The sequence below is a fragment of the Copadichromis virginalis genome, linkage group LG23, assembly GCF_057382275.1.
Source record: "Copadichromis virginalis isolate Kocher_CV1m ecotype Utaka linkage group LG23, C_Virginalis_male_GT1.1, whole genome shotgun sequence".
NCBI lineage: Eukaryota > Metazoa > Chordata > Actinopteri > Cichliformes > Cichlidae > Copadichromis > Copadichromis virginalis.
In genome coordinates this window covers 43,583,934-43,611,146 of record NC_140639.1, presented here as the reverse complement: position 1 = coordinate 43,611,146, position 27,213 = coordinate 43,583,934, and the positions used below count along the sequence as shown (strand labels likewise).

Sequence of the window (27,213 nt, the reverse complement as noted above, 5' to 3'; positions counted from 1 at the left end):
CAGATGGACACCTGTGCAAATGAGATCCCACGGGTGCGCTCTCTTCCCTGTTAAATATTCTGGGCAGCGCTGATAAACTCGCAGGCTGGTAGCGAGAGAGAGGGAGAGATAGAGAGCGAGAGAGAACTGTGTCATCTGCTCTGCATGAGTGATCGATGGTGCGGGCCAACACTCTGTCCTACGATGTCTTTCCAGCATTTCACATCCATCACTGACGCCTTTTGAGCCTGAAGAAGCTGGACGATCTCTTGACTATCCACTCAGCATGTGTGCAGTCATATTCAAGAAGCTCGCTCAGAGAATAGAGCAGGGGAAATTATCCTCCCGCACCACAGTGGAGGACTCGACTGTACGCCATGCAATGTAAACTCCTTGTGGATACAGTGATAACAAGCTAGGTGATACCATGGCATTAATGGGCGCGAGTGCCTGTCAAACGTGTCAGACTGAAGAGGATATGCAATGTCGTGGCAATGATAGATAGCATCCTGCATACATCAACCTGGAGCAGAGTAAGGCTGACAGCTATGGTACACAGCTGGAGGGCAGGCAGAGGACTTGAGATGCAATATGCGGCAAATTCAGTGAAATTATGTGCAATGGTCAGTTCGGAGTTAAGCAGCCTGGAGAAAAGATTATGGCTGTCATACTGGCAAATACTCAGGGGATATGGTAGTGGCTGAAATAAGGGGATAATTAAAAGCTGACTATATATAAACTTTGATACATATATTTTTAATTTCTTTTATTGACTGAGAATAACCCACCTGAAGATTAAACCACACTGAACCTGCCCCCTTTTTTTTGCTCAGCAACTCTTCCATCTGATATTAAATAATAGGGCTCAGAATTGATTTGAAAATTCTCCCGAGAATCCGGGGCACCTGTGGGGAAATTAATGAACTAACTTAATGAATCTCTTAATTAAAATAACTCCTCTCCAATATAAATCGCATGATGAAATAATTGACGATTTATTACAGCTGACTTTCGAGTAACAATAAGGTTGTTAGGGAATCGCCTGGTGTAAAGCAGACACCGCGAGGCAGAAAAAAGAAATAAAGTCCAAAGGTTGATTAAAGGTTACCTTGAGACAATATCATTACTGGCAGTGAAATGAACCCACCGCAGGTATTAACCCTAAGAGATTTAATGCAGGCAGCTGATATGCTGTACAGTAACATTAGGGTCTTACCTTAGGCTGCTATTAGCATTTAAATAGAGATGTCTGAGGTTTACCTTGGTACAGATGTTTTACGTAACAATTTATGCTGCAATAAAATAACACGCTGCACAAAAATAGTGGGGTTTCTTTTCATATTTTTGCCTCTTAACAACTCTGAAACTACTTACAGTCATTTTAAAATGCAATAGCTTGAAAGCTGCTGAAAAAAATGAATCTAACAGCAACAACCTATTTAGAAAAATTGTCATTGGAAGTTTTCCAACTATCTCATTAGCATCCAAAGGAAAATTAAATCCAACATCCAGGGTGATGGATGCGCGTCCTTCATCGATGCAGTTTGTATTTCTTTCTTTTAAAATAGTTTTAAAAGGAATTCTTACAGCAACCAGGACAGAGTTTGTCTGCGTGCATTGTACAGAGGGATTGTTACTACTACTAAAAGCGCTATACAAATACAGGCCATTTACCATTTACAACCGAGTAAATTCTAATAAAAGTAATTTATTAGAATTTACTTGGGTCCTGATGAATGAGTCCTGAAAAATTGATAAAAAACCCTAAACAGGAGTCTGAATTGGAAAAAGGATGATCAAATCAACACAAAACCATCCTTTTAAAGAGTCCTAATGAGATTGGAGGATGCGATCTTTCATACGGATGAAAACAGCCTTGAATAGTTTAGCTCCTGCGTGAAAATTAAGCATGAGCAGTCTGAGCAAAAACCAAAACACTGAAGGTCATTTTTGACACGTCTTTTTAGGACCCCATTGCCATATACCAGATTCAGGAACAAGCCTTGCTACATGCTTTGCTTGCCACTTGAAGCTTAAAGTTATGAGAAATCTAGGGTCCATGCTTTTTTTTTTAAACTTTTTTTTTTGTTATTGGTGAGAGAGGCAAGAAGGCTACGAAGCTAAGGTCTCAGTCACACAGCCATAAACCTTGTTGGCAACTCTGACTAACTGGGAAAAATGAGAATTCCCACATAGTTTGCAGGTTGTAACTAGATATAATTGGTCCCACAAAGGGTCCCGTATCGAAAACCTTTTTATGTTTCTGTTGGTTGCTAGCAGCCAACCAAACACCATGTAGAAGTGCAACTTGACTAAGTGCAAAACAAACTGAAAACAAACTGAGAATGTCTGATTTCAAAGCAAAGGTTGCGCTTTACTGCTGCAACCGGCCGGCACCTAACAAAAGGTTCAACTTTTACTTTAAAGCCAAGTAGTTTCTTTTACCAGTTTGCATTGCACTTCATTGTTCCACTACCACTTACTTACTTTCATGCAAACTACCGCCAACCATGGCAATCTGCTAGCAACCATAGCAATTGCAAGGAGAATGTTGTGACAGCGCTATAAACCTCTTTGCAACCTATGTTACCCAATTGTAGCAACCTCTTGTAACCACTTGACAACTGGACAAGAAATACACACTATTCCCTTGCAACCAGTGGTTACTAGTAGTCAAAAGAGTCAAGAGAGTCACGGTTTTGTGGTTGTGGATTAATTTATATTCCTTAATTATTGTTATTCATGGTTTTGATTCTCATTATTATGTTTATGTTATATTCTTATGTTATACTATTTGTTCTTAGGCTTTAGGTTCCCGTTTTCTTGCCTTCCCCGTGTTCCACGTTTCTCATCTTGTCTCCTTGTTCCCTCTGTCTCACAAGTCAGTCGTGTTTCTGTCTCTATGTCAAATCTCCTTCCCATTATAAAGGAAACCAGTTCTTTCTTTCTAGTGGCCAATAGGGCTGGGCTATATCATACCGGTCACGGTAATACCGGTGCAATGTTGGGCAACGATCGGAAAATGAAATATCGCGATAGAATATGGGTAAAACGCGCATGCACAGTGCTTTTGTTTACATGCGCACATGGCGGCGACGCAGAATGAGAAGAGAGAAAGCGCATCGTTAAATGAAACGGATGAACCAGAATTGGTTTGTAAAAATGCTGCAACTTCAGTGGTGTGGAACAAAGCACTATTTTTGGTAGCGCATGCTAGCAGGCCGTCGTTATTACTTTTTTTGAAAATACGGCACAAAAATCAATCCTTTGATTTTTCTGAAAATCGACAGTGCCCCTTATGATCCCGTGTGTCTTATGTATGAATTCTGGTTGTCTTTACTGACCTCGAAATGATTTTATGTACACGGCGCTCGAAAATCTGTCAAATGTTTTAGTACGACTTTGCTAAGCTACGAAGCCACACCGCTGGATGGATTGTCGGAGCATTACGGCTGTAGTAGGCAGGCGCCTCGCGGAGTGATACGTACTGTGCTTCAACATAATATTACCGTATTGTGTGTGCATAACCGCTTTTTAAGTGTTGTGGATATTATACATGGTTATGCTGAGGATATGTCGGCCAATTTCCACTGGAAATGCCTTTTGGTTAAACTGTCAGCAAGGAATTTGCATTTTCACTGTTAATTTTTTATATAACTTTAATGCACATAAAAAACAGCTGCTTGTTTAAGTGAAAATACATTGATGGGTTTTGTTGGGTTTTTTTGCACCAATAAAGCTGAGGAGTTGTAAAGTATTTTGTCTAGTGTCAATTATATCGTCAATTATATCGTCAGTTATATCGTTATCGCAAATTTTCAAATGTATATCATGATAAATATTTTTGGTCATATTGCCCTGCTCTAGTGGCCAACAGGGGTAACTCCTATGGTTGTAAAAAAGAAGGGGGAAATAAGTCTCTAGAAAAAAAAAATCCCTAGGCTCCACTGACCCATGTCCCCAGTCAAACTTTTCTGATGAGTTAATGGGCTCATTTGCTCATTTCACATCTTATTTAATGAAGCATGATGTCACGTTTGGAAGCCAAGAGAGAATTTTTAGATACAAATAGGGTAAAGCAGTGTGGTTACTTTATGACTCAGTGTGTCAGGAACATTTGATTTTTAAAAAGCTAAGATGGTGACAGGTTTATGTTTGGTCACCATAGAGGAGAATCCAGGCTGTGGTTGCATAGGTAACCATCTAATGCATTTACCATGCTTTAATGTAATCAGGTAATAGTGCTCTTTGCCTGAAAGTTATGATACTTTCCCATTCTGTATCCCTAACCATTATTCACCTATCATTGCTACGAGTCACTGAATTTCAGAGACAACCCACAGTCTCACCATAATGTTTAACCTCTCGCCATTAAACATTACAAATTCATGATGTCAGATATATAGAGCATCTTAACTCTCTGAACAGTCTATATGCTTATAAGCAGTTATAACAGAGGCGAGGAAGACTATAAGTGCCATAGGTAGCAATGGCTTTACAAAAAAGGCCGATAAACATCAAATAGCGATTCAAAGCAACAGGTACAAAACTGTGAAAAGTAAAGGTCAGAAGGTAAACTTGCTACCAAGCAGTACTCAGATGTTGGTATTGTAAATCTGGATATAGGTGTAAACTGTAGCAGGGACACAAAAGTTTCCATGACACACTGTCATCTGTGTCAGCCCCCAGGTGTATTGCACTACCTACCCTGTCCACACCTAGCCAAGATTAACCCAGGCAAAGATGGAGTCGGCCCAGTTACTCTAAATCAGGTTTTTATGGTCTCTGTATTATTTATGGGCAGAGCGAAGGTCACAGTGAGCGGTGGGAAGACTGGGGCTCCTACCTGTAGCGTCTGCTCATAACTCACCTGTCAAATCCAGCACCAAGCCTAGGATGATTAAGCACCGCGGCTACCCAAATCTGACTGTGGGCCAACTTGCTCCTACTTAGCCCCTGTCTAAGAGTGTGGCACTTGTCTGCCATACTGGAACAACAGACTCCTTCCTCAATAACAACCATCCACCTTTTATCTCTCTCTCTCTTCCTCTCTGCTTGTGGTTTGTCTCTGTCTCTGCATCCACCCGCCCAGCCGCCCTTTACTCGCCTGTCTTGTAGTACACAATTTCTCAGAGTGGAATGCACACCTCTGCGGATAATTTAGTTTAGCCACGCTGTGAAAAACACACGCCTGCATCCCTCTACACATTTGCATCCACACACACACACATACACAAGCATGCACATCCAAAAACACAAAAAACATGGAGCAGCAGTATCTCTGCACTGTGCAATACGCAGTGCTTACAAGACTAACTACAAGGGACCCCACTGAAGTTCAACACAGCTTTAGTCACATTATGTGGCTCATTATGCAGTAGAAATGTGATACCTTATTTTTAATGCCTTTTTTCTCTATATCTTTAGCAGTAAAGCTGTACTAACTTGGCTACAGAAAATGTAGTAGTGTAGATTTATTGAAAAAAAAAAAGGTCCACTAATAAGTAAAGTTTCACGTGAATGTTTTCAGGCAAACTTCTTGGAACTAAGTGGAACTAAATGGAGCAAAGAGTGTTGTTTACAGTGGAAAAATCCTGACCATTGGAGGGACTTTTTAAATGTATTTTAATTTATTTATTTACAAATATTTTGTGATATATTGTAGTTTAATTTTTCACCGTATGGTGACGCTCTTGGTATTGGGCCCTGTAAATCCAGAAAATTTAGAAATTAAAAACAAACAAAAAGAAAAACGCAAGTCAACTTTTGCTCGAGTTTGTTCAAGTTAATGAAGTGTAAAGTATATATTCAGAATTTAAATATTTTCATTACATGGTATGTGTACTGACTCATTGTGGTTAAATAAAAAAAGCTTTGCTTTCTGAATATCTTTTTGAAAAATCAGTTAATTACACAAAAGCCACGCAGCACTGCAATTCGATTACTTTAGACAAATGCAGCTATACCTTCTGAAACATCGCTATTACTGATAGCTAAATTGGAAAATGACTCATTATTATTGTTTTGCTTTCATTGAGAGTAATGTTCACTCAAAGAAAAAATAAAAAAAATCCTCCACACTAAACAGAGAATCACTCTGCAGCAATGTTTATAACTGTTACCAGTTCAAGTTATCTAAAAATAAAATAATACTTTAACTCAAAAAAGAAGAAAATGTCAGAGGAACTGAAGATATTTAATCAAGAAGAATTAATCTATTCAATTTCATTGTGTATTTGAGCTTCTAGTGTTGGCAATAGATCCTGATAATTTTGGGGAACTGGTTGCTGATTCCTTCCCCTACTTCATGCTCCATCCAATATAACTCATTCTCTAAATATGATAAAAATTTACATGCAAAAACAATCACCTTACCCCAGATACCAACATTCACCAAAGACCTTATTTCTCAAGACGGAGAATTCCTGCAAGCCTTTCCTTAAGTAAGCGTGTCTTAAACTGACAATAGCACTTCTTGTGTGCAAACGCATTACTCAGTCATTTTCTAGTCGATGCCTTTAGGGAGCTCATTTTCTATTCCACAGCACCCTCAACTCATCTTTATGCTAGCAACCTGATTTCATAACAAGCATAAACAATTTGTCTCCGTTGTATTCTTCTTCTAAATCCGTCATGACCTTATTCATTGGTCCCCAGACCCTCTGGGTGCAATGTATGAGCAGCTATACTGCTATGCATATCAAATGCAAACTAACCATCACATACCAGCAATGCTGTTGCCAGAATGGCCTGTTTTACTGAGGGCATGGGTTGTATTGGTGAGAAAATGCAAATTAGTGTTTCCAGGGAGCGGTGTGTACTGTGTAGCTGCTGAATGTCATTACGGTTTTGAACAACCTAAGCAGTTTTGTTTGGGAGGTGTAAGCCAGAAATGTTTTCTGCAACTTGCAACAAAGGAAGGCACACGGTGAGACAGCTCTCCAGATGCAACTGGATCTGGAATTTTTTCTGTGCAGTAAAACGGAGGACTAAGTAATTACTCATTACCTTAAGCTGGTAATTACATTGCTTTACTAATTATGCAACAGCAGAAGTAATCGACTACATTACGACTTACTTTCCATATGCACATCTCCGTCATATAGTGTTGTTTGCTCTTTTTATGCTGTTTGCAAATTAATATATATATTAAAACAGAGGGGCGGGTAGATGTTTAAATGCAAAAAATTGGGCCATTTTAGCTTAGTGAAGGCATCACGATATATATATATATACACGACACGATATATTTGTGGATCTAAATGAGACGTTATTGTGAAATTAAAATCCCAGAATGCTTGTATCAAATGTTCTAGGTGCATAAACTTTTAGAATGGGTCATATTGGCCCATTGTAACACCCTCAGCCTTTGGGTGACTTGTTGATTGTTGACACTATCACTTGCAATTGCAATAGTTGGTTACCATGCAACGATTTTTCATAGTTGCAGGAGGTTTGCACACAGGTACACTTTAGACCCCCAAAGTTTGGTTATTCTAGAAAATGTTCACGGACAAAGAAACAAACACACAGATTCCATGTATTGTAGTCAGATCGATTCAATCCTTCAACAAATTTGAAGTTCTTCTACAAATACCACTTTTTGTACAAAAAGCACAACATCCTACATCAATAAATTGGATTTAAAAATGGATTACACATGGCTAGTTAGTCAGCCCGTTAGCTGGTAAATTTAGAACTAATCAAAAGAATATTCAGCAGGAAAGACAAACCAGAAATGTTGGTGTAACGTTCTTTTACTAGGATTAATGTAGTTTGTTGCTTAGGTCAATGCAGAGTTCATATTCCCTTTGGTGCTATACATGACCTACCAAATTAATACATTTGCTTTTGAAAAATAAATGAATCTTCGACAAAAGCCAGTTCAACTGCGATACTATCTTGTCGAATGTCTCACAATATGTGGCATAAGTAAAATTCCAATTAGCTCTTTCAGTTTTATGAAATTTTAATGAAGTTTCTGTCCCAGGTCCCAGCCACTTTCCTATTATTCCCTCGCCCTTAGGATTCAGCTGAGCTGTGCGAGTTCTCTTCTATATCACGGTTTGACTGACAGCTGTGGTATTGCAGATGTCTCGCTTGGAGCTCTGCTGTTCACAGTCGGTTGGGGAGGGAGAGAAGGCAGGGAGTGGGGAAGAAAAGTTGGCGGCGGTGCCAAAGCGACTGTGCTTGGGGAATGGTATTTCTGACATTTGTCTGGCAGATAAAAACCACCATCAGATATGAGGAAGAGAAGGTCAGTGTCCCTGCTATCAGATGGCGATGGCTTGGCATGTTGTTTGATGACTTCCTCCTCTCAGTGTGGTCCAGAACAGCCAAGAGGCTGGGCACACGGGGAGACATGCAGACTGGGAGGATGCAACTACATAAAATCCCCCAAAATGTGATGCTTGGGTACAATTCTGGTGTGGAATAAAACTCAACTGCAGTTGAATGAATAAAACATCTAACAGTATGTTGAACACGTTTTGCAGTTCACTATATACATCCTCCTAGATTGCCCTGAACAGTCCTGCGAAGCGCAACAACTGAATGTAGAGCTCTTGTACAACAAATTTACCACAGTGCTGGATTAATCCAGCTGCACTGAACATGCAAAACAACAACCAAAGGGAGACAGCCAGCTCCAGAATGCCCTTTGATTACCAGACTTTCACACAAGGCTTAACACTTCAGACCTCCATTAACCTCGGAATCAGAAAGTAACACCAGATGTGACCCCGGCCTTCTTTCTGAATGTAAAACACAGGCTAGCTGTCAGAACAGTGAGGTCTGTACCTGCTGGAGGGGGTCTCAGGGAACCCGTACCTTCCAATAGTAACACAGATTTAAAGCAACATAAAAATATCACCACCTGTGTAACTGTAAGACATTCCCATTTTATTTATACGTTTATGCAACTCCTAAATAATTTATATTTATGGGTTATGTCAGGTGCTTCACATGATTTTGACTCCATGTTTGTATTTGAGGCAATAACGTGGCATCCTGGAGGAGAATACCCACCTATCACACTGCTTCTTCTCGACGTCTTTAAAAGTCTGTCACATAAAGCACCATTTGGAATTCCTTTGTAGCCGGAAGGAAAAAAAGGTCTCCTCTGCCCTCCTACTATGGAACCTCCTCCAACAGAACTCCTTGGCCTTCACTGAACTCATTTACCACCAGACCCAACACTGCAATCACTGCCACTGCTGCATCACCATTACAGTACCACACAAACTTCAACCCTCTCTTAAAAAAATAGACACCCACCAAAGGTGATGTATGCATATTTGAAGCTTGACTGTTTTGCTCATATCTCTATAAATTGTAGCACTTTCTCATGGTAGAATTTTCTCCTAAACTTAGCTCTGGAACTCTGTTTGAGAGTGTATCAATAAGAGATTCACACGCAGGGCGGTAAAGACAATTTTCTCTCACTATATTGCCAGACAAATGGTAGTAGGTTAGATTATGTAATAATTCTGCATAATAATTTCTGAAGCTATTTCAGCACAATTTCCATATAACAGTCAACCTCTCGTTTTGCTCTCTGTAGCCAGGAGCCATTTGAGCTCAGCTTAATCAAATGCAATCGAGTGTGGGACAAATGTCCAATCAGAAGCCGTGTGAAGGGCAGGCAATGAAATTGACTTGAACTGAAATGTTTGCACATGGTGAATTAAACTGATATTCCAATTTTTACAAAAAAACTCAACATACCCAATAAATATATGTAGCGCCAGTTTTTCTTTATTGCTAAGCGAAATAAGGAAAAAAAACACTCATCAAGAAAAAAAACGAGGCATCTCAAATCTCCATTTACCAGCCACTCCATCAGGTATTAATATTCAACTGTTAATGCAACTGATAACCCCAAAATTTGGTCAGCCAATCACATGGCAGCAAATCAACTTGGACATGAAGACATGGTCAAGACAACCTGCTGAAGTTCAAACCGAGCATCAGAATGGAGAAGAAAGGTGATTTTAGTGACTTGACATGGTTGTTGGTGCCAGATGGCCTGGTCTGACTATTTCAACTGTTGATCTACTAGGATTTTCCCACACAAATCTAGATCAAACCTTGAAGCAGATGGGCCTCACCAGATTCACGAAAGCATGAATCCATCCTGACTTGTATCAATTGTTCAGGCTGCTGGCAGTGATGTAATGCTGTGGGAGAGGTTTTCTTGGCAGATTTTTTGAGTATTGTTGCTGACTATGTCCTTTTGGACCACAGGACATTGAGTTCACTGTAACAATCACTAGACATCAATCCAGAGAGAAACTCAGGGATAATGGAGCAAATCTGCAGCAGGCATGCAATGCTATAATGTAAATTATGGACCAATTGTCAATTGAATTCAATCCAATTTTATTTATACATCACCAAATTACAACAACGGTCACCTCAAGGTGCTTTATGTTGTAAGTTAGACCCTACAATAATATATACAGAGAAAAACCCAACAATCATATGACCACCTATGAACAAGCACTTTGGCGACAGTGGGAAAGAAAAACTCCCTTTTAACAGGAAGAAACCTGCAGCAGAACCAAGCTCAGGGAGGGGCGGGGCCATCTGCAATTTGTTGGGCTGAGAGAAGGAAGACAGGATAAAAGACATGCTGTGGAAGAGAGTAGTGATGGGATTTCCGGCTCGGCTCACTAAAAAGACCGAACTTCCAAAACAGAACTACCTAGATCACTTAAATTACACAATTGAAAGCATATGTGTATTGTTTGTGTATTTATACACAAGCACTCATATATATTCAAATAATTTAAAAAAAATGTTCATTTACCTGTTACTACCACACACCAAATCCGGTCGTTGGTACTTCCTGGCTTGTGTAGCCACTACACTGCGCCTAGCATCCTGGAGCACTTCTGTTGTCTTTTGTACGTGTTTTGGACTTTTTACGTGTTTTGAAGTTTGTACGTGCTTTGTCTCTAGGGGCCACCGTAAATATACTTTTATTTATTCACTCCACATAAAATGTAATAAATAAATTATATAATATAAAAACCAACTATTTATATTTCAGCTTTTAACTATTTAAATTTTTAGTTTTTTCCTTTTAAACAAATTTAAAGTGAAACAACACAAAACACTGCAAACCACAATACAATTGAATATAAATTAAAATATGAAAACAAAAAGAACATGCACATTCTCTGTCATATGGGCCTGCATGAATAAACTTTCTGAATTCTTTATCATCCGCAACTGAAAATAGTTACTATACCTTTCTAATGTGACGTTGTTGTCCCTGGCTCTCTTTCTCTCTCTCTCCCTCCCGCTCTGATCTTGTGCTACTGCGAGTGTAACGATAAGTGGAAGCATTTTGAGGGGAGTATCTGTGTCAGAGTGTAAAATGATTGAGGCGGAATTTTAAGATACTAACATTTAAATACATGCAGCAGCAAATAGCCTGATATGTTGAAAAAGTCTAGTCTTACAGAAAGATCTCGAGCCATTGGAGCCATTGGAATCACTGGAGTCAGATAATGTGTACATATGAATCAGATTCCTTTTTCTATAGTCTTCCTATGGGTTGATGAAACCATTCGCTGAAAAATTACTAACAAACAATCTCTAAAGCAAGAATCTGAATAGGGATCATTGCAATGAAAAATTATACACCGAAAACTTTTAAACAGTTTTGGGATTTTGAATGCCTTTTCTCCATACATGAAAGTCTATTACTAACCAGGCCCTGGCCCCAAAATGGTTTCAAGTGCACACTCCTCTTTGACACTGCCATTGTATCACCAGACAGCCTCAGTGAATACCTGGCAAAGTTCACACAGCCACATCAAGGCTGAATAAAGCACAGTGTGAAAGGTGGCCTGAGCCCAAACAGCAGCCCATACATCATCAGACAATGGCTGTTGGAAAATATCCTCAACTAAACCACATAGAGCCAACTAAAAGGCTGTCCAAGCACTGTCGACAGAGCGGTCTCTCTCGCTCTATACAGGTGTACAAAATAGTGAATATAGGGGAGCATCATCAATAACCCCTGGCTGGTGGATGAAGCAGCTTGGCCAATCCATATCACACAATTAACTAAAACTCCACCTGGGTGCTGAGAATAACTGCTGCCAGAGTTTTGGCGCCAACTCTCTTATAACCTCTCAAAGTTGTAGTTTGGAAGATGCTTTTTTTTTTGTTTGTTTCCATCAGTCACCGCTGTGGTGTGACTGTGCATTTCTTGGATAATTTGTTGATAAAGTTTATCGTAGAGCTTGTTCTCATATATTTTTTACTGTGCTAGCAGCTGAAACTGTCTGATGGTTTGCCAAACAGCTCAACTAAAGGTGGGATTTTTATAAATTTCAGTCTTAGAGAAGGAATATGACTTTGGCAATCTTTCATATAACACCATCTGCAGTTTAAATAAACCTGCAAACCACATTACTTTTCCATAGAGCATTTTGTGTTTTGTGCTATGTTAGCTCTTAGCATTGTAATATTCGCCATCTTCCATTCAAAATACAGATGACAGTGGAAGTCTGTTAACAACCAAAACAATCGCCAACCAGTCTGGGAAGACAACATTTTTTTCTAACAAGATACAATTACCAGGGAAGATCAATCACTGGTTTCTAGGCCTGTGTGACGGGGTGTTTAGCAACTGATTTTAGAGGAACAGCCAGCAACCATTTGCAACTATTAGGGAATAATTTTTTTTCCTAGCAACAGGTGATCACCGGGCAGTTCAGCTTTCATAAATGGACAATGTGTGCTAATTCTACTTTTCTACTTTGGCAAAACCATGATCAGCTATTGTTATCATAAAAATAACAGTTTTTTCCACTACCTTCTCATTTTTGACCTACAAATAGCTCCCACTGAATAAAAAAACCCCCAATGAAGTAAAACCTGTTGTGAAATGAAATCTAGAGCCGTTACACATCTTTTGAAAACTGAATCTAACAACCCGTGGGTGAAGCAGGTATTAATTATCATTAATTATTGTATTTTTTCAGTGTTTGATAACAGTTTTAGCAAAATTTAATTGGAACATATATTCATTCGACAGTACGCCATCTCAAATTGAATTCCAAGAATAACGCTTCATCGGGACATCAGTGTTCACGGCTCAGCAAAGATATTCTACAGAGCCAAAGCTAACTGATCGACTCCTGCCAGGTAGGTTATAACACAAACACCATCCTTATATTATACATCACCCATAACCCCTGGCAGTACAAACCGTCCCTGCTGCTTCTTAGTCTAGCGTCTCTCATTGGCTTTGACAGCTGGGCTGGATCAATTGGACAGGCCCTGACTGGGGCTGAATGACAGAGTGTTCCAGACGGCCCATTCTGACTGTCACTTCCCTGAGAGATCACCAGCCACTCCTGCCCACGAATACTAATACAGCCAACATGGCTGCAGCCTGGGACAGTTGGGAAAAGATTTTGAATGTGCACAGTGTTGGTAGGTACACAGTTGCTAGGTGTGTGTCTCACATGTGCAATTTAGATTTAAACAGGCACATGGAATTATCTTCCCCTCCATTTGCCCTTAGCTGGATACAGCCCAAGATCTGCAGGACATGCAGGAAACCCATTAATAAACCAGACACAGTGGCAGCGTGCCAGAGCTGGAGGATAGGGTGAAAGGTGAAACACTGGCCACCTTCTAAAACTGAGCCGAGGCTTTGATGCAAGATAGACTTAAACTTATGTTCATTTAGAGATAAAGTCAGATTGGCTTCACTTTGGACACCTTTAAGCCAAGTCCAATTTTAATATAAACTCTGTGACTGAAATGCACCTTCACCCCCTATAACTATTGCATGTGTCCATTTTGACACGTGCAATTCATAATTTTGGATCTTCAAGTCTAATGTGTTGATTTAAAACCAATAAACCTTAATCCTATTTCTTTGACATTGAGGCTACACCCACACAACCATTTTCATCGGACCGCCTTCTTTTAAGTATCTGCTGTACCTTAATGTATTTGCTGGCTTATAAACTTGGTAACAAGAAAAGAGTAAATGACACCTGACCCATATCAGTCATGATCATGAAGAATGTATGTGTCTAAATAATGTCTCTAATTATAACTGATTCAATTAATATAATTTTAATTTCTATCATTTAGAATTTATATAATTTACTGACTCTCCATTTTTCATGACTCACTGAAGAATATTTCCAGTAAACTGATTTGAATAATAAAACATTTAGACTGAGATGTAGGGTTTTACATTCTGTGCCTCACTATATGCCCTGGTGAAGAAAAACAAACAGAAACAAAACTGCAACTGAATAACTCTACATTAATAAAAAGTATAAAACTTTATATGTGAACAATCACTACCACACATCATTTAAGAAGTTACTTCCTTCTTTGATGTCATGTTTCTAGACGAGTAATTAAATCTGATAGGCAGGTAAATACATAAAAGAGTTCATTTTTGTTGTTGTGTGCCTAATCCTCCTGTTCCTTCCAGTCAATGCTGGTGATGCTTGCTCAGTTATAAGAAAATGACAACCAATATTCCCGCTTACACCCTTAAAGCGATCCATTTTTCATGTCGACTCTGTGATGTATTCACGGTGCAAGTGTCAATATTGCATTTACGGTACTTCAGCGGTAAAGTTTTTCAAGTGACGAGGTAATTTCAAATGCATCTTTTCAAATAGCCTCTTTTCAACACAAGCCTTTATTCTTTCAGGTTTGTTGCACACTGTGCCATGGTACCTAATGCAAAGTTACTGCACTTTCCAGGGAGGAAAATAAATATGTTATTGTGGGTGTAATGACACTCAGAGAAGGAGAAAGAAGTAAGAAAGGGAGGACCGGAGATATTCAAAGGCAAGGACTGCACTGTAAAAAAAAATTGTAATATAAAAGTATTTTACTGTGTATTTTACAGTTTTGTACTGTTCTCCTAGAATATCATTAAATTCACATAAATAGGCTCTGATTTTACATTTCAAATGTAAATTAACGTAAAATCACTGTAAATGTAATAAAACATAATTTTCTTGTTTGTTACATGTATTTGTCTGTACATATGCATATTTATATTGTTAAAATACATTCACAAATGCATCATAATTTCACATATATTTGTCCGTTATTTGAAAGATTGAACTGTTAAATTCAAATGTAATGCTATGGAAAAATATATAAAATGATTCTTATAAACTTTTTTTTACATCAAATAATAATAATAATTATTGTTATTTAGGGCAATCGTGGCTCAAGAGTTGGCAGTTCGCCTTGTAATCAGAAAGTTGCCGGTTCGCGCCCCGGCTCGGACACTCGGTCGTTGTGTCCTTGGGCAAGACACTTCACCTACCACCTACTGGTGATGGCCAGAGGGGAATTATAAAGTGGAATTATAAAGCACTTTGAGGGTCTCAAAAAGCACGATATGAATGCAATGCATTATTTAAACCAACCGTTAACTGTATATTTCTGTACATTTAAGTATTATTATTCATATTGCTGCATTCATTGACCTTGTTTATAGGTAATGTCATTGTTTAATCGCATTAAAATGTTCCTAATTTAATGTTTAAAAGCACTTGAAAAAGGCAAAATCCCATGTAAAATTAGGGCAACAAACTGTATTGTCATTACTGAAAAAATCACCGTATTTTCATGAGAAAGTTATTTTCTGTTATTTTCTGGTATTATTTTGGCGCCCCAGCTGCCGGAATATTACTGTTTTTTTAGGATTTTGTTTTTACGGTGTGCCCACCAAGTGAAATTCGACAAACTGGGAATTTACAGCTTACTTTCAATCTCCCAATTAATTTGAGAGTTTTTAAAACAGATATTGGATATATAGCAATGATGAATTATTTTTTTGTGAATTATCTTGCAAAACAACTTGACGTAAATGTTTTCTGTTATTAATGGGTTTCCTGAAAAAACTGATGCACTGCAGGATAAGTGGGTTAGTTTGGAGTACTGTGGTGAAGTTCACAGTGCATCACTGAGTTGGACTGTTGCAGAGCAGAGGGTTGTCTTCATGGTCAGTGTGAGGTCAATTTAAATTTCAGGAGATTATGCTGACTAGATTCACTCACCAAATTCTACCTTTAATACTAACTTTATTGTGTCTAGGGTTTGGAAATTAGCCATATGAAATAACAGCTCTAACATCTGCTTATATCGTGTCAAACTCAGTTAGCTAAATTCAAAAAGGCCCAAATCCACCAAATGCCAAATCCTACTTTAACCACTGATCATACTGGAGAGTGACCTATGTATAACTAGAAGAAAAAGAAGAAGAATTTGGAAACTGCAAACATCTCTATTGGACTTTCTTGGCCATTTTCAAGTTGCTTTATTGCTCTTGTTCCTTCTGTTTACACCCTCTTGTATAGCATAAAAAATACTGTTTCATAACAGGCCAATCCAATACAGTTCATTTCTATTTATATAGTGCCAAATCACAACAGTCACCTCAAGATGCTTTATATTGGGAGGTACCCAGCAGTTAGAGAGAAAACCCCCAACATCTAGACAGCCCCTTATGAGAAAGCACTTGGCGACAGTGAGAAGGAAAAACTCCCTTTTAACAGGAAGAAACGTCCAGCAGAACTAGACTGAGGGAAAAGCAGCCATCTGCCACAGCTGTTTGGGGTCACCAGCCTGCTCTTCTGATGTGTGTCTAAGTGAACAAAAGGCGTTCTTTGGCACTTCTATCTTGGTGCGCTATCATTGGAAAACATATCTATCCAGTGCTGAAATCTAGGTCATAAATGTGATGATCTCACTCGATGCTAAAACACAGAGTAGACATTGGTTCACTAATGATCTCAACCTATGTTTTTCTATCTTCCCACCATGCTAGCCACAAAAGCTTTTACTTTCTCAGCTGTCAGAGCAGCACAAAACAGAAGGAATTAGCAAACTTTGAAACGCTAATAGTCTTAAAGGGGCGATCGTGGCTCAAAGAGTTGGCAGTTCATCTTGTAACCAGAAGGTTGCCGGTTCAAGCCCCGGCTCGGACAGTCTCGGTCGTTGTGTCCTTGGGCAAGACACTTCACCTACCGCCTACTGGTGATGGCCAGAGGGGCCGATGGCGCAATATGGCAGCCTCGCTTCTGTCAGTCTGCCCCAGGGCAGCTGTGGCTACAACTGTAGCTTGCCTCCACCAGTGTGTGAATGTGAGAGTGAATGAATAGTGGAATTGTACAGCGCTTTGAGGGCCCCGAAAAGCGCTATATAAATGCAATCCATTATTATTATTATTATTATAAAGAGACTTGCAGCACTTGCTGGGGAGTCTGTGTCCTTCAAGTTCCCGGACGGCTCATGTGCATGAATTTGTGTGTGCGTGAGTTTGCACACGACAGAGTTCCTCGGGGTGTTACGTCTGGAACAGCTGAGTGCTGACCTCGGTTTCACACACGGCTCCACTCGTCTGCTCCCCTCCACTCCTGCACTGTATGCGTTGTGAGCATGCCTCATCATATTTCCTGTAATGCGTGTAGATATTTGTATGTCCACGCACATAAGTATGAATCCAAGAGAGTGAAAGAGACAGGCGTACATGCTTCGAATATATGAGCAAGCACATCTGTTGATGTTGGCCTGCTTTCACATACGCATCGGAGGCATTTTAAGTTCCTGTCAGTGGCAGCTTGTCTCAGGGGATTGGAGGAGTGACATGTTGTTTTTGTGCGTGTGTGTGTGTGTGTGTGTGCGCGCGCACTGGTGTATGATGATGCCCTCTGACACCCTTAAGTGCAGCTGAGCAAATACGCAGAAATGTGACGAGCGCAGGCCCGCCGCTAGATGCAGAAAGGCCAACAATGAGAAGTCACAGGGTATAATGTAGCATATGAAATGAGGGTGAAAAGAGCATATTTGTAAGAGCGTGTTTGTGCGCCAGCGCACCATAGAGAACGAAAGAAATAAATGATGAATAACTCCAAAATGCCACAAGAACATCCTTCCTACAGGCAATTTTATGTAACATTTAGTCCAGTTTTTCAAACAAATGACAAGTTGTTGTGCTGTGACACTTTGTGGAATTCACACAAGTCTTGAAAGCATGAACAAACAGGAAGATGAAAAACTTCCCAAAACTAGTGAGCAACCTGCCTTTGATTCAAAACGCGGTCGAAACTTGATGATTTGGATTGGAAGTAATTGTGTTTATCTACACCCTGCTAGCACATTTTCTCCAGCTGCTTTTCAGACTCAAAACTTCACAAACTGACAAACTTATAAAGATGTTCATGGTTGTTTTTTTGTTTTTTTTACCCAGTACAGATGTGTCTCTGTCAACGTGTCTATTATGCCACATGGTGTCCAAGCTGCTCGGAAATATATTCCTGCAAGACTTCCCTGGGATTTCTTTCACAGGGGCAATACACTGAGAAGCATCCTTCCTAATATCCTGTGCTCTTAACAGCTATATCAGCCTTTCACACTCATCTTAGTAGAACTGAGCAACATGAAAATTATATCAGTACAACATTTTTGGAAAATTTTACACAGCTGCACTTTATTTTTTCTCAAAAATTACCAAAGGCACTAAGACATCACCCAATGATTGACTGCCATTTTCACGGTATAGGTTTGTCGCCTTTTAACCAATGCTTTTAGGAGCCAGAAGTAACCTTATTAGAATAAGAGCTTGGCAAAACTTGGCAAGGAAGCTACACTCTTAAACTGTATGAAAATAGAGAAATACCTGCTAATTAGTGCCATGTATGAATAAAATATTAGAATTCCCCTTAACACAACTGAGTCATGTATAGAACTGCTTTGACAGTCTTTTTAGTACAATTAACAACACACTAAGTCATAATATTTGGCAAATAATCACATTAAAATGTTCATAAAAAGGTTCTAGCACTACAAACACAACCAAAAGAACCCAGTTTAGTAACTCCAGCTGGCTAACACTACATCCAGCTGGGGAAAACAGTGGCTGGAGACAGAGGAACATTTGGTTCTTGGGTTGTGTTGCCTTTGAACTGGCTATTTTAAAAACGGGGACCAGTTCATAAACTTTGGTGTGTGGAGACAGCGATTTAACAGCAGTAAGATGGATTCAGTCTAGTGACTGAGGCATAAGTTTAAGTAAGAGTAAATGGAGTGGTTCCTATGTAGTGCTTTTCTACTCTGAGCACTCAAAGCGCTTAACACAACTTGCACATTCACCCAAGCACTTTTTTCTACGCTGTTTCTACATTCTTCCTACTTCGATGGATGTATTGGAGGGCAACATGGGGTTAGTATCTTGTCAAAGAATACTTGGCATCAATACTTGGATCAAACCACCAACCTTCCAATTAGTAGGTGACCTGCTCTACCACCTGAGCTACAGCCACCCCCATGGTAGGCGTTGACCTGTAAAAGAAGTCACACAGCTAATAATGCAACTTCAAGTCTATATGCAATTTAAACAGGTGAGAAATGGAAAAAAAATCAGCCTCTATTTAACAATAAAGGCCAAACCTTCGCATTGTAGAAGCCTATAAAAATGCTAACTTCAATTTAAAGCATTTTTAATATAAAACTCAAAAACTTGCTCTCTTAGCTCGCCACAAGTGGGCGTTTAGGCAACTGCACTTTTATCGTTGAATGTTCCTGTTTGCGTTTCTTGTTAACTTTCCAATACATGTAACCCATTTTATTGCCATTCTTTTTTACTAAACTATATGCCATTTCAATTATAGATACTCATAATCAGTCGAACCTTTCATTAATTTTCATGTCAATTAAAAACTTAAACATCTAAAAAAAATCTAAATAAATTAGCAATTTTTAATTTGAAGTAGACTTGACCTCATTAAATCACATTTATTCTCATATAAGAAATAAATTAAATGCAAACATAAGCCCATAAAAAGATTATTTCTGATTCTGTCTACATGAGATCCTCTAGAACAATAATGCACATCATTCGTGGACACACTTGTCTCTATCAATACTTGTTCTGAGACAATAACATGGTGAGAGCCCGTAGCAGTGGGGATTCAATTGTTGCAATGTGCTCGAGTATGAATTGTATCCAGTGAGAGATGATTTATTGTTATGCTGAGATCCATTCGTTCTACCAGAGTGCTCTAATTCCTTAGGACCCCTCATGCTTCAAACGGTGAGGAACGTCACCTAAAAACACTGCCAAGTGTCTAAACCAAATGTGATATGTTAAACATATGCAAGCGCCGATCATCTATAGGACCCACGCTCCTGACACAAAGCAGAAGCAGATCCCCTGGCTTAGCTGTGGTAATTGGGAACTGAAATTAGTCACACTGACAGAACAGCTCAACAGGCTGTGACGTGGTTCATAAATCTATATCTTTACAACAACAGGAAAAACATGTTTCAGGTATCCTTTAAGGATTCATATATTATAGCTCAGAAACAGAACATTTTGACTTTATGGAAGAGCTGGGAACAACCTTGCTGGTAGCAGGTCTATGACTCCAGCTATATATTTACAAAGGCCAATCACATGACTCTCAAACATGCTTTCAGCATGTCACAATATTAAAATAAAATTATAAAATACCTTTGAACCCTGAAAACACGCTATATACATACAACCTCCTAGGCTAATAAAAGGAGATGCTCATCTTGACAGCTCCAGAATCAGCTCCAACAAATAATTCCCGCACCTTGTAAATCCCTATAGACATTTCAGGCTCCAGTGATACGAGACATAATATGGCTACGGCTGTTTTTCCCTAATAATTTTGGAGAAATAAGCACAATCTGCATCGAAGCTGCAACATTTACTCTTGAATAATGTATCTCCACAGCAAGCATCCAACTTTCACTCGATCTGAGGAAAGAAGGGCTGTAATGAAAACATCTGCATCGACTATGCAGTTTTTTTTTTTGCATGTTTTTCTATTTACCCTTTAAAAAAATACACTTTTCCCTCCCAGGACAAAACTATCCACAAATACATAACAATGGACTTAAAGAAGACACTAGATACTTGGTTGAGTTAGTTTACTGCAAGTGCTCTAACTATTTCCTTTTGGCTCGCACATCCATGCACTTTGCAAAATGCTGCATTTCCACTTTGCTGTTGACATCGACTGTATGTCTGCAAATTTTAACATTTCAAACTTTGAGTGGAAAATGATGCGAATGTGACAAAACCAAGTATGGCTAAAACCTCAGGCTGTTGAGCTCTATGAGTAAACAGCTTAGTCTTTAACAGTTCCTGCTCATGTGTTGTCCCTGTAGAAGCACTTTGAGGTTTCTTTCTTTAATCTCTGACACTAAACGACATGAAGGCAGCACACCGTGTGATATATGTGTGCTGATGAATCACAGTGTCATAACAAGTCCTGTGGGCCCTTAGCATGATGGCCCCCCGCCCCGAAGAAATTGACCTGCTGAGACCTGGACTTTAGAAGACCTATGAAGTTGCCCTGTGGTAACTGGCAGCAAGGAATTAGCAACACAGTCCACAAGTTTCAAGGCCATAGCAATATGGTTGTTGTCAAACTCACTCACATCTGTACAGTTTCCCATTGCAGTAACTATGAGATCCAGCTGATACATGTGCCAGACTTTTATGTGATAATCAACATTATCAGCTTCATCTTTGAGTTGTTATATTAGCTATATTTTCTACCATGTACTGCACAGACTCTGTTTAAATCAAGTATGAGGAAGCAATGTAAAGCCTCTTCCACAGAATCCACTGCTCCACTATCAGTCCTCTGGGCTTATTATTGCGACTCCAATCACCAGAATTCACAGCATATGCTAACACCACACTATAAATCTTCTTAATTTGATGGTCCCATGTGGGTCGATTTTGATGTATTGCTATGTGCCTCAGAACACTGCATGAACCCCAACATGCAAAATACACACACACACACACACAAAGAAGCACACACAGTATCCAATAACATAATCCTCCCAAGCCTTTTTAAAGCAGGCCCTTCCCCCAGTTAAAAGCCACCGTATGTCACTGTATAGAGCTGACTAATGAGCCAGTCAAGAGAAAACGCCCTTTACCTACAAGGTTAATAAGTTATTATTACATAATCAAGCATGTGCAACTCTGCACAGTATTCAGTCTATTCCCTCAATCCGACTGTTCTAAAACTGACAGTAAACACCTTGTGACAAATTACAAGTTGCTCTGTGTATTATATGTTTGGGGAGTTGAATGAAAAGTTATTGATTCATTTCACAAAAGGGAAGTTAACACACCACCATTGATACTGTGACCTCAGAAGAGCGTTCCTAACCTTCTAAGGGAAACATTTTAAGATCATCTCGCCTACAGGGTCAAATAGCAGTGAGTTTGTTATGGAAATTATCACCTGGCAAAAAGTCTAATCTCATGTCAAGTTCATGTCATATACGTCATCCGTGGCAGTGAGAAGTCTCCAACTTCATTGGACCACACCAGAATAATTTGGTAAGCAGAGTAAACCAGCCATAACCAACCGCATAAACTTAACTGAACTATATTTAAATGTTGATTATATTCTTTGTTGTGAAGCTCTTTGCAGAGGCGTCAGAAAACAAATGCCACATAAAAACATGAATTATGATTAGTTATCAAACAGACTAATAATTCATCCTAATCTTTATCTGATGTGGTGATTTGCTACTTTGCTACATCATTGTAAAGTAAACTTCAGTATTTCCTTATTGCAGTTCAGGTCATTACAGTCAAAAGCAGATGCCTCTGACATCTGTAGTAATTTAGATTTGAGGCCAACTTATAGAGGATTTTTAAGAGTAACACCGATATGTGTTGAGTCAAATATCTGATATAGTAATATGTGGCAATATTTTCTGTATCTTTCAGACACATGAATCAGATTTCCATAACATTAGTTGTCTGTAGTTTATATACTCACCTACGTTCTGCCTGAACGCTTGGATCAGGCTGGTTGTTGCATTTGTGGCATTTCAAACACGAGTGTTGGCAACAGGGAAGTTGCAGAGTGCCCTCTGGTGGACAAACTATCAAATATCAACCTTCACAACATAGCTGAAGGGTGTTTCTCCCTGTAACGTTAATCTATCAATAAATCAAACTTTCAGGTTTGCCTTCAAACATTTTCATAATCATACATTGAATGCCAGAGTCAAGGAGAGCAGCAGTAAGACCTAAGCACAGAAATGACAGGTGGAACTGGGTTGCCAAGTGGCTTGGCAATTACGAGGATGTACTTTAAGCATGAATATCACACTTCATATGAGATTTAATAATTTGATGTATATAAAGGCATCAGCTAAGCTATCTGCTGATGTTATTTAATCATGCCTTTACATACAACTAAATCTATGGGATAGTTGTATTAAGAAAGAGTTGTAGTGGGCCAGAGCTAATCAATATAATTTTGAATTCCCCCAACTGGACCTGATCTCAGAGCTGCTTGTAGCACCAAAGCTGGCCTATAAATATTCCATTTCTGTGGCCAAACTTAAAGCTGAAAGTATTACATATTAAAGTGAACTGTTTCCCAACTCGACAACAAAACAGTAATAATCCGCAGAAAGCAAAAACGGCCAACAAAAGTCCAAAGAAATTCCCGCCAAGAGAAATCCTCTGTGATGGAAAAGTGCTCGCTATTCAGAACTATTGTTAGTTCTCTCCATGATGGGCAAATAAGTGTTGCCCTTTAATTTGGTTCTGAATGGTGCAGACTGGCGACAAAGCAACAGTACTCGTCCAAATCAAATCTCATGGCTCTACTTTCTGCGTGATTACACAATAACTCAGAGCTGACTGATTGCCTACCTCCTGAAAATGCTGCCAACGTCACTGAATAGAGAATGGCTGGATTGGTGCTGCCCGTTTCTATTCACGGCGGCTGCCACAGCAAAGGGGAGAGTGCTAATGGTGCTGAATAGTAATGGCTAGATACTCTTAGAATTGAGAAACACAAGGAAACCTGTGCTGAATGCAACTGCACATTATCTGTCATTCATAAAATATGAATGTTTCTGTGGATTCTACTAACTTCTAAAAGATTACCCTCCTATCTTTGATATGTTTCAAAGTTTCCCTTGTTCTGTAGGGGAAAAAAAGGAAAGAAATGGTTACGGGTGTCTTTCTGACTGACCACCAACAACCTTCATGTTAATGAAAACGTCTAGGAAGCCAAAAATTTTTACCACTTTATGGAACCCATAAATCAAACAGCTGTCTGCGTCCACCATCAGGCATGTGTAAAACGAAGATAGCAAGAGTCCCTTACGTTTCTTTTCTTTTATCTTCACTGCTTTTTCCGCTCGCACTGAATTTCTGTTCGTTCTCCTCGCTCAAAGAAAGACTAGTGAGGGTCGAAGAGTTATGCATTCAACAATTGCCCCTAATAGCTTAAAGTCCCCAAGAGGAGAATAAAGAAATAATTTAACATATAAAGTGAAGCAAAGGGACTTCGTACTGTGAGATGACACTCCGAGGACCAAGGACCAGTGCTCCTTTGGCCAAAGATGATAGACTCCATTAGAAATCAACAGGGGGGGACTTTCACACAGCTTTACTTGTGCCCACAGGGCTCCAGAAAATGTTATTTACCCCATTATTTATTGACACACTGCTGGAAAAATAATCCTGAAATGCAGGGAGGGTTTTCTTTGAATGCCATATTTTGAAGGTAAAAAAAAAAAATCCCCAATTTGCTTAAAAAAACGTACCTTAAGACACAGGAATAGTATCCAACATCGTCCAACTCTGCTGGTCGGAACCATATAGCGTCCTCTTCTTTGCTCATCCTTGTGCCATCGAAACTAATGGGTTCCTCAAAGTCCCCGTGTCCTGCGCTTTTGTACCACATAAGGCTAAGTCCTGTGCTCTGTGCATGGGTGTAGTTGGCCCGAATATATCCATAGAATAAAGCACATTTAATCCTTACAGGTTCCCCCAGAAGCACTTTGTATTTCAGGTAGTCCACCGACCAGTCTGTGCAGCCTTCCACTGAAAAAGAAGCACAGGAAAAAAAAGGGAAATTGAAACATGGATATTTTATGTACCAATTTGCATTATCACCAAGCACAGAAGTGGGGATTTGTTCTCGTGGACCATGTGCAAGCAGTCCTCGTATTACAATCAATCATGATGCTTGTTTCCTCCAGGCAGCACAAAATCGTAGCCCCTTTTTTGCCTTTCAAGTACACAGTAATATGAACACAAGTGGATATATATGCATGCCTTTGACACAAGGTGTCCTATAACCTGAAAAAAATGCATTCATGTGCTATTAAAGTGTTTTATTTCCACTGTGCCCCTTTGAATGTTAAAAATAACCCTCAACACAAGTTGTCGGCTCCAATCAGCGGTTCCTGCCTTCACCTACGGATATTTCCATATTTATATATTTAACTTGTGTGTCACTAGCGCACATATTGAATTGATTCTACCAGCAATAAACTCTGCATAAACCACCATCAATATATGTTTAAATGGCAGTGATGGCACTAAACTACATTTGACCTGAGAAAATTAGAAGCGGCTGTATGTCTGCATTCATTTCCGAAAGCTATCAGACTTTCCTCTTAATGGAAAAAAGTAACTTGTCTCATATTGTGCCGGATCGCATACCAGTGCTGAGCAATAGGGGTCTTCCTGTTAAGACATCTAACAAAGCCCACCAACTGTCAGTCAAAAAAAAGTTATGAAGATTAAATAGGAAAAGCATTATTCATGCAGAGCGAGCATTGAGGTGCTTTGGATTCCCAGACTTATTTTCCTTCTTAAGGTGTATATGAGATTCATGAGAAAGTCCAAATATCAAATTGATACTTAATCCTTGCCAAGCTCTTGCATACCAGTGAAAACTCTCTCTCTCTCTCTCACACACACACACACACACACACACACACACACACACACACACACATATATACAAAAGCAGCAGCAGAGTTGCTATTTGAGATTTTAATATGCAGGGAGTTATGTAAAAAGACAGAAGTACAGTAAGTACTCATCAGTGTGACAACCAAGGATTTGGCGAGAAAAATCTCAACACCGATGCTGATGACTTCTCAAAGCCACACCAGTCTTCGAGCTGGGGCTTCATTTTGACACGTGTACTGAATTTCTCATACTTGTTCTGCTACCATGTTGACAACACCGGGTATTTCTATTTGCCTGTTCGCAGACCTGCCAAAGTACTCCCCCAAAAAACTTTGTGGTACTTTGTGCTACAGCTGACATTTAGCATATACAGACTATTAGGTATCTAGTTCATACATTTGCTCAGAGTTTTCCTGCAAACAAAAAAAAACATGTATATAGTATTTTTTAAAAACTGGACTTTAATTTACTTTAGCTGTTTTTGAAAACAAAATGCAAAATTAGGGCAAGGATTGCTAACAAACAGACTTAAAGGCACACTGTGTAAAATCGAACCACTAGATGTCAGTAGATTGTAGTTTTCAGCCAACTAAGTTCTCGATTCAGGTGCATAATCCTAGCTACAGTGGCAACAGTAGGACAAACAACTCTGGCCACTGTTTATCTGTAGTGAGTTCAGGCCGTCAGTCTGCTATTTACCTCTGCTGGTGCCCATGTGTATTGGATACCAGCTGAAGAGGCTGTAAAACTATGTGAAAGAAATCTGATACAACTTAATGAGTCACTGAAGTGGCTGTCTGTCCAGTGACAACGATACTAAGGCGACTTGTTGAGGATATGCTAAACTTTTCTTTTGCTAACTGCTTGCCAACAGCTTGCTGCGTTTAGCTGTTGTTAGCTTCCGTTAGCTGTTCAAAGAAAGATTCACTAATATTGGCTATCAGTGTTGGACTCTGACACTTATACGATGTGAGAATGTAAGCAAACTGCTTATCAAGAGAGAAAGTGTGATTTTTAGGACACCTGAGCCTAACGTTAGCTGCTGTAACAGCTTATAACCAGCTGTTGTTGTTGTAGCCGGTTTGCTGTCAGCTGTCCAAAGACGGGTGGGTCACATGTCTAATCTACTGACAATATGTAATTGTGACAATATCAGGAATAAACAATCATGTTTATATAGTTCCAGTTATATCTGACACAACAGCTACTCATTATTTTGTTGGTGCATTGGCAAAAACTGCATGTTCATACCAAGACTGCCAATTCTTCTGCAATCTGCTGCAACAAAATGATCAGTTTTCAACTTTCTAAATAAAGCTAAAGCTTTATGAAGACCTATGCTTGTGAGCTACGAACAAACAGTTTTACCGTGCTGCCACAGTGCCACAGTTTTACATGTTTGAAACAAAAAGAGGCCACTCTGATGAAAAACA

General features: G+C 39.3%; 1 protein-coding gene across 3 annotated transcripts in view; it reads right to left on the bottom strand.

The window, feature by feature from the left end:
• LOC146681677 (interleukin-1 receptor accessory protein-like 1-B) overlaps positions 1 to 27,213 on the bottom strand; it is a 347,610-nt gene that overhangs the window by 202,497 nt on the left and 117,900 nt on the right. For all 3 annotated transcript variants that reach the window (XR_014918021.1, XM_085448562.1, XM_085448563.1), the window contains exon 3: positions 24,622 to 24,901. Coding sequence is in view for 2 of the 3 variants with exons in the window: in XM_085448562.1 (XP_085304688.1) it covers positions 24,622 to 24,901 (280 nt within the window). In the remaining variant the exon portion in view is untranslated. The remainder of the gene's footprint in view (positions 1 to 24,621; positions 24,902 to 27,213) is intronic.